The 13323-nt window shown below is 39.9% G+C and overlaps 1 protein-coding gene across 1 annotated transcript in view; it reads right to left on the bottom strand.

Moving 5' to 3' along the window:
• Positions 1–277: 277 nt before the first annotated feature.
• LOC117521102 (laminin subunit alpha-3-like) overlaps positions 278–13323 on the bottom strand; it is a 243840-nt gene continuing 230794 nt past the window's right edge. Inside the window, 7 exon segments of the mRNA XM_034182417.1 lie at positions 278–1725; positions 5447–5566; positions 5682–5775; positions 6627–6781; positions 8838–9003; positions 9100–9255; positions 10419–10599. Of these exon segments, the coding sequence (XP_034038308.1) occupies positions 1577–1725; positions 5447–5566; positions 5682–5775; positions 6627–6781; positions 8838–9003; positions 9100–9255; positions 10419–10599 (1021 nt within the window). The 3' untranslated portion in view covers positions 278–1576.

The following is a 13323-nucleotide window of genomic DNA, read 5'->3' as shown; positions in this document are numbered from 1 at the left end:
ATTTTTCTCTACACAGCATCAGTAAACTGGCCATATAATCTGAGGTCAAGACTTTATGGGACTGACACAAACTTATAAAGAAGAGCATTAATTAGACCCATTCTGAAATCAATAGCATCACTGGTGACATGGCAGGAATGCATGTACAAAATATGAACAACCACATGGACATTTTTTGGACGATCACAGATTTTTGTAAAATGTACAAAATAGGTCAGTAAACATTTGCTGGGGTTTTTCCATTGCATCATTTGTGTTGGTTTATATATTAATTACCGGTTTCTTGTTGTATCATCATAGTGCCCTCAAAAATAAAATATAAAACATTTTTGATTAAGGCCAGGTGTAACTATGAGAGTTTTAAAACCAATATACAATTAGTTACATTCATAAAATTGTCTTATAGAACATTTTCATGCATGCAAAGGAATGCATATTAGGAATATTCAGAGCAATGACAAAGCAGAAAACACATTTTACAAAACAATAATACATACAAAAAATTATGTCATTATGGAAAACAGTAAAATTCAAAATCAAATTTCATCAAAATATATTAATAAATAAAGAAAATCAACATGTAATTTTCCTCAGTGCAACCCTGAAGTACAAATTATTCTAAGTGACTGGAATAAAAACAAAACAAATATAAAACAGAAGAACATTTTATAAAGCATGTTGGTTTTGGTTAAAATATTTACTCATGTGGTTGTTTTGCACTTCAGGGCCATGCTGAATAAAGAACATGTTTTATTATTTATCTCTGTGGTGTTTTTGTTCATGTACTTTTATTTTTGTTTTTGAAGTGTTTTCTCAAATGCAGTTGTGTTTTCCACTTCAAGGCCATGTCGAGGAAAATTCTACTTTAATGTAATTATGGTTTTGTAAATATTTTCTGATTTGTTCATGTGTTTTTTTAAATGGGCTTGTGTTTTTGATTGTCTCCTAAAATGTTGTCTGATTTGTTAATGTGTTTCTTACATTGTTGTTGTGCACCTCAGGGCTACTGTACTTTATAGAAAACCATGTGAAATTAAGGCTTATATATAGACTCCATGTACGCATATAGAATTATATTGACTGGCTTGGCAACATCAGCATTAAAAGCCTCAAAAAACCCTGAAATTCCTGTGTAAACCACATCTTATTCAAATAGAAAAACTGAGTCCAACAAATAAAGAAGATCAGTAGTATTGATCCTCCACTAAAGCACCATCACAAAAGGCATGTGGTTTGTTTCTTAAAGTGCTGGGTCAATCATACTGCAGCCCTGCTCAAAAACAAGCACATTCAGGAGCAATTGATTGCCAACGAGGGGGAATAAACCATATCAAAGAGCTGTGAGAAATATGCATTCATGAGTGGGTATTGTAATACCACAATTTCAATCACAAAATAAATACAGAAATTTGTACAGCGTTGTATCTTGTTCCTCACAGACTCATACATTCACATTAATACTTACAGTCTCACACACAAAGACATTTTCTGTCCTGGTAACTCATTGCACATGTTTGATGGTGGACATGGTCCCAAAGTTTGGTGATGAAGCAGTCACATATGTTTGTTTGTTTGTTTATCCTGCGGGACACTCTCTGAGGTTGATTGGACCAAACACACCAGGAAGCCTCTCGAAAAAGACCGACTTGCCGTTGATCCCCATGTCCTTGATGCAGCCTGTGAAGGACGAGGTGACCGGGAGCATCTGCTGTACATGGAACTTGTCTGCAGTACAAAACCAGAACAAACCTCAGTGTTCTAACTTATCCAATTACGTATGAACATTTTTTTTCTATATTAATTCATTCATTTTAAAGAAAAAATATTTGTGGACAAACCCATCCCTATTTATGGATTAAAAAAGTGTTTTACAGTATACTTTAAGACTAATTTAGGTTAAGTAATTTGTATTAGTCTTTCCCCAAATTTGATATTATCAGTTTAAACTCTACTTATGCATCAATTATATCCACAAAGAGTTTATTTCTTTGATTTATTACATTTATGTACAGAAACAATCTACCACCTGTTCCTAATCCACCATCAATCCAGCATCCATTCATCATCCAGCAGGTGGCAGACACGTCTATGTGATATTACATAAGCAAAACAAAGTTGCTTGATCTAGCACAGATTTCATTCAGTTTCTCCTCATTATGTTCATTCATTTTCTACACCCGTTTATTCTGATTAAGGATCACAGGGAAGCTGGAGCCTATTCCAGAGGTCACTAGGTGAGAGGCGGGGTACACCCTGGACAGGACACCAATGTTTCGTAGGGCCACATATGGATGGATAAAAACACCTTCATACTCTCACTCATGGTCAAGTTAAAGTTTCTAATTCACCTACCTAAAGGGGACTTTATCTATCTATTTATCTCTGCATTTTACTAGGTACAGCCCTAGGCTTTTAGGACTGTGTGAAGGTCAGGTATTCTTTCAAAGTTGGCTTACCCTTGCATCTGTCAATTTCCAGCACCATTTAGAGCAATGGTTAGACCTCATCTTCAGAGACTGGAAAATCAGGGTACACCTGCTGCTCAAGGGCTTGTTGATCAGTAAGCATTCTCTTGGGGGTTACATCAGATCCCAAATTTCATTCATTCAGATCATCTACTTTTGTTGCTGCAAAGCTTGTCTAACTTGGCATGCCCATTTAATGTTTCTGTGTAGGCTCTCAGTTGTCCAGGTGGTTTCCATAGTAGAGAAGCTTGAATCTTTGACTGGACTGAGGAAGTTAAAATCTTAGCCAGAGAGAAGAAATGGTTTGAGAGAGGGGTGAAGGAGGCATTCTATGTGAAACAGTTGAAACCTAGCCTTAACCGGGGAGGGGGTATGAGACACGCTTTGTCCCCTGTTTACAATGGGGTACTCAGATCAAAGCAGTTTCAGTCTTTTGTTCATGGTAATGAGTCATTCACGTCATCAGGAGAGGCGTCAGTCCCATCGTTAGGAGGGACAGCTACCCTGTCATTATGAGGGTGATAACAACAGCACAATAGATGCTAATTAAAGCAATTGTTTAGTCACTAGACAATAGCAGTCCGCCTCTCGGTAGGAGGGGTCTGGTTAGGTTTAAAACTCCAGCTTTTGTGGCTTCTGTTTGTTCTTCTCTACAAGGGTCAGACAGAAGTCAGACTACCAGAGCAAGAATTTTAGCTGAGGAAGCTTCTGCGATTTGAAGCGAAACATCCTCACGTCAAGCAACCCAGTCCAGTCGACGATTCAAGCTTCTCTAGTATGACCATTTGATGTGGCAAAACATGATCTGACAACATTCAATATCTTCAAGCTGGGACTTCGGCGAGGGCGGTTGCATCTCCTCCTCTCCTCTGTGTTCTTCTATCTCTGTTCCAACCTTCAAAAGTCCCAATTTCACCAGACTGTGAATTCTTCAAGCTATATTTGGAATAACCATGGAATTAATCAGCTGGTCTCTCAATGCTATTGACACCATTTATTCAACAAGGAAATCAGGCCTGGGGGACCCTGCGTGCCCGGATGGAACCTATTTTGCGGGCTATGTTCTCGACACCTGGGAGAAATGGCGCATTGCATGCCAAGCACGCAATGTGTCGAAGATTTATTCTTATTTTCTTTTATGGTAGGAGAGCTGGTGCTGCTTGGGTTATGCGCTGCCCTGACCTACCAGAAAATTGGCAAGATAACTGCGACCAGAACCACAACCCCACAACTGTCCATCATGACTAACGAGGTGGACAGGGCAGTACAATCTCAAACTGCATTAACTTTTGAACTCAAATGCAAGTTGGAAAGCATCTCGGAGCAAATATCTGCCTTGCAAAGGAAGATCTTGGAGACCAGGGAATATTCATGATATTGGATTTCAACGGTCAGAGGAGCCGCAAATGGAATTACTCTGTCTCTCTGCCGAACCCAAAACACGGCAGCCTTATCAGCTACCAAAGGTCAAAACGCCCCGCTTATATTTCTTCCAGAAGGATTCAACGGCCTTGGTGAAGCATTTGGCTCCCCTCTTATCTGCCCTTATGCCCTCCCCTACAGCCTGCTGTTGTCAAGGCAACTCCAGACTTTATGCACACATGGACAGAGACTGATACAAACTCATTTACACACATGACGCACGCCTTGATCTTAAAAATAGATTCTAGAATACCTTGAAGTGAGGTACAACACCCAAACAAAAGACAAAACATCCAGATCATTTCTGTACATCTATCCTATAGTGATCTTTGTCTGAGGCCAAGGCCAAATTTGCAAAAAAAAAACCTAACTCGTCAAAAAATAAATAAAATAAAATAAAATAAAATCATAACTCAGCTGCTAATTGCACTGTAGCCTTGCAGACTTGTAGTCTTGATTCACAGTGTTTCCCATCTGAAATTGATTATTTCTGCCTGCCTTGAATTTATGTGAAGGTTTCTCTATATAATAATTTGAACCCAGTTCGTACAACCACCTTTTTCTATTTGGTTACTCATCACACAACCCCCAGAATTTGCCTAATGACTGCCGAAGAGGTTGGATGAGGACAGACAGAATTCTAACATTCTCTCCAAGAATTCTCTCATTTTCTCCAAATAAAAATGATAAAAGTCAACAAAAGTACCTACTTTATATTTTACCTTGACATCACAGTGTTCCTATGCCATAAATAGGCATGTTTACAGCCTTCTTGCAACACAAGATTCATTACCAATGGTAGCCATATTTGTTTTGATTGTTGGGGGTTTCCTCATGATACCACTGGGGATTCCCCTAACATTTCTTTAGTCCATTCATACGGAACAGCTGGGTATGTATTTGAATACAATATCACCTACACAACCAATAGGCAGCTGACATGAACAGACTCAACAAGCTCATCAGGAGAGCTGGCTCTGTCCTGGGGTTTGAGCTGGAGTCTGTGGTGGAGGTGTCAGAGAGGAGGATGCTGAGGAAACTGCGCAGCCTCCTGGACAATACCTCCCACCCCCTGCATGCTACACTGACGTACTGAGGACCTTCAGTCGTAGACCGAGACCACCGAGGTGCACCACAGAACACCACAGGAGGTCTTTCCTACCTGTGGCAATCAGACTGTATAATACATATTGAACAGAGTTATTCAGTGACTCAGAAATATGTGCAATAGTGTTGAACATCTTGCGCAAATGTCTTCCAGTCATTTTGCATACGTTTGTTGTATTTTATTGTTTTAAAAAAACATTGTTTGCAGTTTACTGATTGGTACTCTGGCACAATAATTTCCTTCGGGATGAATAAAGTTGAGCTTATATTATCTTATCTAATCTTATCTTAATTGCAATTTTAACTCTTGTCCTGTATTCTTTTTCTTTCATATTAACATCCTATATTCACTTAAATCAAGGTGTCATTTTCGGTCACTTAGTGATGGGTGCCAGTGTGCTACTGTGCAAATAAATGATACAAGAGCTAAATGAAGTACATTTATCACTCACCGGGAATTCCACCCACATACAGTGGGTCTTTGGTCAAAGTGGATGTGAATGTTGGTGGTCCAATCTTGTAAGTGCCAACAGTGTCGACATGCAGTTGTAAAACATTTTTCCTCTTTATCACTAAAAGAAGCATAGACAGACATTAATTAACAGTAATTTGTATAAATGTCCTCCTGTGTATAAGATAAAAATTGGTGCTTAATGATGACTGATCAAATAATCGTCAGCATTGTACCTGATATTTTATGAAACATTCCATCACATAAGGAAGCGTTTGGCCGCACTGACACCTTGAATTCTTCGTTTCTATTGTTGACTTGTGCCACTACCTGGAAATTATACCATAAACACAATTTAGATACATGTAAGAATAACTTACTGATAACAGCTATTGAATCTGTTTGTTGAAGTTATAAACCAGGACAGAACACAGATCCTGATTTACAAGAATTATAATACAAATGTACTTATTATTTAATGTGATGCAAACTGAAGGGAAAGGTACCCTCAGTTTTCCCAAAATAAAATTACAAATACTTGAAACTGAAGGGCGCAGGATCATTTTGTGAGTACTTGCTCCTATTTCATTGACAAAGTGCTCCACATATATGAGTATTACTCCATATATAACAGTAGAACTACAAGGTAAAACTATTGAATAAAATTACAAAGGGGGGGAGCAGAATAAATTATTTGCTTGTAAAAAACCATAACAGGCTCATTCTTAGACATGCTAAAGTAGCTAACAGCTGTTAGCCAAACTTAAAAAAAAAATCACATGAAGGCATTATTTGTACAATCTAGTATTGACAATTTATGTTCTTCATTTCTGGAGCAGTTTTTAATTCAGAAAAACAATTTTTTTTTTGTTGTAACCAGGTGTCAGGAATAACCTAATCACACAATATTTAACATTATGTATTGTTTTTGGCTCATCAAAGGGGACTTCCCTTCTTACATGTCAACAGACTTTTGTAGGAAAGAAACATTAAAGCAAGAAATGTAATTGCCCAAAGTGAGATAAAGTCAACACCAGGTGATGTAATATTGATGTAGTAACGTTAGCATAAATCAGCGTTCTTGGGTGTGCTGTGGACACAGGGTATGTAATCGGGGAACCCCAGCTGCTGGGTAGCATGGCCTCTCTTTGGGGAATTAAAATTTGCTGTTTGGGGCTCACCTTCCCTCTGAGCATGTAGACACTCAAATAATGGTCCATCGTTGGTTCATATTGGGTCTTTCTGGAATCACCGACATGCAGCAGAAGTCCAGTTGGACTCCTTGGACGAATGCTAAACAGCAGCTCAAAGCCAGAGTCGTCAACAAAGGTGTTGCCTGAAATGTGATAAGTTAATATGGTCATCACTTTTATTACTGTCACTGATACACAAACCATCGTGACTGACTATTGATATTAACACATGTACATGTAGAATACTGGACTCAAAGCCCAATTTATACTATTCTTTATCTGCAACTCCGTAGCCACGCAGATTGCTCTGCATCATTGCCAACCCCCTCCGAGAACCTCTCCATGGCCTGACGTGCACCTCCCAAATATTGTAATTACACATCGAGACGGCAGGGACCGCACGGACACAGCGTGGGCTGTGATTGGTCCACTAACTACATCATTTCCCAAATTTCACTTTTCCGGTTTCACAATCGACTTTCACAACTGTAGACGTCATGACAGTCTATGGTCATAGGACAGCCATCATGAAAAATGCTGCACCCCCTGCTGTTTTGGCAGTGAACTGCATTGTGACACCCGCCAAAGCAACCTGACATAGGACTTCAAAAGGTTCAAGACTGCGTCGAAGGCATTGCGTGGCCACACATAGTGCAAATTTGGTCGATTTGCGCATAAAGTGCGCATGAAGTAGGAATCGTGTGCAAAATATGGCCATCGGGTATTGCAAAGGCTTTGCTTCCGTCCGTCCGTCCATCTGTGCTCAGCATAAGTCCAGTCCTATTACTGCCAGCGTCTTCAAATTCACAGGGAACATTCTTGGGACACAGACCTTGGACAACATCAAAGATGGCTAACCTTGACCTATTTTAAGAGGTCACAAGGTCACATTCTGTTTCCTATTTTTATGCTTGTACGGCCAAGGGTATTTTAGCATTGCGTTATATTGAAACATATGCTAAACAACATATGCTAAAAACACATTTTAACTGTGACTTTCCCATTTTAACCTGGCTGAAATGCAAGTAGCTGTGACACACAGGCACAAACCTGATGTGATATTTGTCATTATAGGACCAGTGTCTGCACAGACTTGTAAGGGGCAGTGTTCTAAATAGAATTTTTGGGCACCAGTTTGGTGATTTATATTGCACAGTGTAAAGTGAATAGTGCCAGTGCATTTGGTGTGACTCCAACTCCAATTTGCTATTAACACAGTGTGTGTCTGAGTGCAAAGCACGGTGCAGGGTGCGAAGGGGCAAAATTTAGTCTCTTAATTAACCATGGGTGTCATCTGTCCCTGAGTTTAGCAGACAGGTGCACCTACAATTGGTGCATTGCTATTCAGATGGTAAACACAGAAGTGAGAGGTTTTCTGGTGAGGCAAGGTTATGGCACATACACCATCAAAGCACGGGAGCAGGAGCAGCAATCCTCTCTCACAGCTCCCTGAGGTGAAGCATTTGAGCAACTAGTTCCTGTGAAACCACTTTCATCTCCAATTCTCCATATCTGATAGGGAGAGATAGACACAGCAAGGAAACTCTGTGCTTGAGCTTTGACCAGGCTGTTGGTGGTCTATGGCACAGTCACTTTCTGCCTCCTTACAAAAGCATTGCAGGCGGTGCATATGGTGCAAATTTGGTGTGCCTGCACTCAACCTGTGGGACGTAATTGTGAGTACTCTGTTTGCCCAGGTACTTGGAAGCATGCACAGATGGACAAGCAGCATTTCTATGTCCCCCTGCTATGTTACGGAGGACAAAAATGGATGTGAACAACAATGCGACTTGTGTTTTTTTCATGGAGGGGGCCTCTGGAACTAGAATTTAAAATTTTCACCATGACCAATTGGCAAAAGAAAATTTCAAGTCATTGATATATTTTCTATACCCAACTATTCATAATAATCATCATCCTCATCATCATCATTATTATTAATCTATTTATTACTTTATCTTCTTATAAAGGGGTTATGGTTTTACTTGCATTTTTGTTTATTTGATTGTTTTCTGGCAAATCTTGCACGCAAGATTCTCAAGTCAATCAAAATACTTTGACCCCTTATCAAATCTCAATGGTTCACCTGACAAACCAATTAGGATCCTCCTGATTGAAGTATCAAACTGGTCTCTTCATGACAAACAGAGTATTGAAGCTTCGGTACCAGATGTGATGTCCACAGGCTGTTATACTCACTGAGAACGATGTGTGCGCCATTCCCTGAGAAATATGCTCCTTTTTGGGTCTGTCCATCAAAGCAGGGCCCAGCGCCTTGATTTGTGGTGGGATGTGACATCGGTGCTCCATATATCCTGAGACTGCGCACACAACCGGACACACTTTGCTTTGGTAAACTCTTCCACTGAAAGAAGACAATCAAATTAAATATTAAGCATCATGTTATTTGGGGTGGAAAAGTCAGTTTATGTGTGCATGAGCCACATGATTTAAATTTTACCTTTAACTCCTTGTGCAGGGATTCTGGAGTGCTGCCCATGTACACTGGTGACATCAGTTCCATTGATGCCAACTCAGCGTTTGTCAGCTGACCATCCTGAGCTCTGATCCCATCTACAACCAATCGGAATTTCTTCTTTTCCAAACTGAATATGACCTACAGGTAACAGATTCACTATGAACATCAGGAGATCAGCTCATGCGTGCAATTTGAATTCACTGACTGCATGAGAAAAGAAAAGAAAAACACCATCAAACCAGAACACTGCACTCACAGAGTGCAAACTTCCACCAACACTAGTTTCCAATTCCACAGATTTTTACCTTGGATATAAATATCCACTAAATCTGTAATATGGATCAGATGCACATCAAACTTAGTCTATTCATTGAGAGTGCCAGTTTGCACCTCACGGTCACAAATGAGAGTGATTGAGGTACTTTTGATTGAGATATAATGCAAAATGTACATCAAATGGGCTCTTCAATATTAAATTAAAATGCCCACAAAATCCACAATCCAGATCAAACTTTGTTAGGTGATAGTGAGTGCCAGTCTGCATCTTACTTTCAAATATGAGAGTAATTGGGGCACATTTGATTAAGATATAAGGTAAAATATACATTAAAAGGGGTTTTCAGTGTTAAATTTAAATGGCCACAAAATCTGTAATTCAGATAAAATCCGAATCTAACTTTGTCAGTCGACAAAGGATACCATCCTACATAACACTCTCATATATGAAAGAAATTCAATCTTTTTTAACAGAGTTATGATTTTTTTTCAAAATTCATTCAATGTTTAAGATAGGGATTTTTCCATTTTTCCTGGCTTTGACCTTTGACCTTGAAAATTGAATCATTTCTTGCCTATCGGGATATAAATGCTCTCTAAAAATTTCATAACGCACTCATTCACGCATCTTCAACCGCTTATCCGGGTCCAAGGAGCTGTTGGCTCTGCTGGAAACTTCCCTTTCCCAGGCCACACTAGCCACCTCTGACTGGGGGATATCGGGGCGTTCCCATGCCAGTGTGGACATGATCTCTCCTCATCTAGTCCTGGGTCTTCCCCAGAGTCTCCTCCCAGCTGGACGTGCCTGGAACACCTTCGTAGGTAGACGCCCAGGGGGTATCCTTACCAGATGCCTGAGCCACCTCAGCTGGCTCCTCTCAACGTGAAGGAGCCAGCAAGGGAATTTCATAACGTTATATGAAAAATTGTGGTTTACAGGCCATTCACAAAGAGGGGTGAAAACATAACCTCCATCCCACTTTGCTGACAGAGGTAAATTGGACAAATGATGGAATTCCACTGACCGAATGCCATTTTCCATCATTGTACTTCTCCCTGTTGAAGATCTCCAGCTCTTTTCCTACAGATAATCGGATTCTGCCCTTGGACATGTACAAAGCAAAATGAGAGCGCCCTCTTTTGGTAGCAGCGAAAAACAGGAGCCCTTCCAGAGATCGTGTCCTGACATCGAGAGAAAAGTGGAGCCTGGGAAGCACAACATCAACAATAATAACATTAAATTATTATTACTGTAAATACTGAGCAACTGTTATACAAAAAATGCATCTTATTTAAGCTAAATACAGAAGATGTAAAACCTTTATACTAGTGGACGGGACACAATTATAACTCATTTCAACAGCCAGGGCCAGTACCTACAGTTGTATGTAAAAGTTTTGGCACCCCTGATGATTTCCATGGTTTTCCTTTATAAATCATTGGTTGTTTGGATCAGCACTTTCAGTTAAATATATCATATAGCAGACAAACACAGTGATATTTGAGGAGTGAAATGAAGTTTATAGGATTTTCAGAAAGTGTGCAATAATTCTTTAAACAAAATTAGGCAGATGCATAAATTTGAGCACCCCAGCAGAAAAAAAAAAATACATCAATATTTAGTAGATCCTCCTTTTACAGAAATAACAGCCTCTAAATGCATCCTATAGCAGCTTCCAATGAGAGTCTGGATTCTGGTTGAATGTATTTTTGACCATTCTTCTTTACAAAACATCTCAGGTTTGTTGGTTTCTGAGCATGGACAGCCCACTTAAAATCACAACACAAATTTTCAATAATATTCAGGTCTGTGGACTGAGATGGCCATTCCAGAATGTTGTACTTGTTCCACTTCATGAATGCCTTAGTAGATTTTGAGCAGTGTTTAGGGTCGTTGTCTTGTTGAAAGATCCAGCTCCGGCGCAACTTCAACTTTGTCACTGATTCATGAACATTGTTCTCAAGAATCTGCTGATATTGACTGGAATCCATGTGACCCTCAACTTTAACTTGTTAAAGTTGTGACCCTCAACTTTAAAGTTGAGGGTCACAAGTTGAGGGTACTGTGTTAGCCAGTACCTGCACTGGCCACACAGCCACACAGCATGATGGAACCAGCTCCAAATTTTACTGTAGGTAGCAAGTGTTTTTCTTGGAATGCTGTGTTCTTTTTCAGCCATGCATACCGCCCCTTGTCATGTCCAAATAACTCAATTTCAGTTTCATCAGTCCACAGCACCTTATTCCAAAATAAAGCTGGCTTGTCCAAATGTGCTTTAGCATACCTCAAGCGACTCTGTTTGTGGTGTGTATGCAGAAAAGGCTTCCTCTGCATTACAGCAACATACAGCATCTCTTTGTGCAAAGTGCGCTGTATAGTTGAACAATGTACAGAGACACTATCTGCAGCAAAATCATGTTGTAGGTCTTTGGAGCAGGTCTGTGGGTTGACTATGATTGTTCTCACCATCCTTTGCTTCAGCTTATCTGAGATTTTTCTTGGCCTCCCACTTCAGGCCTTAACTAATACTGTGCCTGTGGTCTTCCATTTCCTTGCTATGTTCCTCACAGTGGAAACTGACAGCTGAAATCTCTGAGATAGCTTTTTGTATCCTTCCCCTAAATCATGATGTTGAACAATCTTTGTTTTCAGGTCATTTGAGAGTTGTTTACAGGCTCCCATGTTGCCACTCATTAGAAGAGATGCAAAGAAGGGAAATATTTGCAAATGGCCACCTTAAATACCCTTTCTCATGATTGGATTCACCTGTGTAAGGAGGTCAAGGGTCAATGAGCTTACCAAACCAATTTTGTGTTCCAATAACATTAAAATGACAAGACTGCCAAATTTATGCACCTGCTTAATTTTGTTTAAATAATTATTGCACACTTTCTGTAAATACTAGAAGCTTCATTTCACTTCTCAAATATCAGTTTGTTTGTCTGCTGTATGATATATTTAACTGACATTTCTGATCCAGACAACCAATGATTTATAAAGGAAAATCATGAAAATGATCAGGGGGGCCCAAACTTTTGCATACAACTGTACTTACAGCTGGGTAGACTGAGATAATGCAGATTAAGTGTCCTACCCAAGGACAGAGACAGGTAGCATGAACAGGATTCAAACCCATGTCTACATATCAGCAAGCCAGCTCCTTATCCACTGAGCTACCTGCGCTATACAAGAAACGTAGAATCCATTTAAATGTCAGAGTGAAAGAAAAGAAAATGGAACAGGATTTCAGTAAATACAAGTCTTACATGGAGTGACCACTTAAGAATTCAACTGAACTGAATTGAACTCACACGCTGTGCAGAAACAAACAAACCTAACCATCCCGAACCACAGTTAAGAAACTGGTTCAACCCATATTCAAGATGCCACAGTTGAGAATACTATACCATCTACAAAACCATACAGGTTTACCCATTTAAGAAGCTACTGGGTCCCATAATTTAAGATCCTCGAATTGAGAACACCACACCTTCTACACACGTAGGGTTTCCTAGCTGAGAAACCAGTTGGACCCTTAATCACTCAAGAATACCATTGCATCTGTACAACCAGGCTTTCCCAATTGAAAGACTAGTGGGACCCATAATTTAAGCTCTTCCACTTGAGAATATGAAACCACATGCACAGGCAGGGTTGCTACCTGAAAAACCACTGGGGCCCTTAATTTAAGATCATCCAGGGGACAATATCACAGCATCCGCACAGCCAGACTTTCCCAGTTGAGAAGCCAGCAGTGCCCATAATTTAAGTTCTACCAGTTGAGAATTCCATAGCATCTACACAGCCAGGCTTTCCTACTTGAGAAACGACTGGAACGCAAACTTAAGGTCCCCATTGGAGAGAACCACACCATCTGCACTGCCAGGCTTTCTCAGTTGAGAATCTAGTAGGACCATTAACCAAAGCTC

Source organism: Thalassophryne amazonica, chromosome 12, assembly GCF_902500255.1.
Source record: "Thalassophryne amazonica chromosome 12, fThaAma1.1, whole genome shotgun sequence".
Lineage (NCBI taxonomy): Eukaryota > Metazoa > Chordata > Actinopteri > Batrachoidiformes > Batrachoididae > Thalassophryne > Thalassophryne amazonica.
The sequence above is the reverse complement of the archived record's forward strand: the minus strand, read 5'-3'. Positions and strand labels throughout refer to the sequence as shown.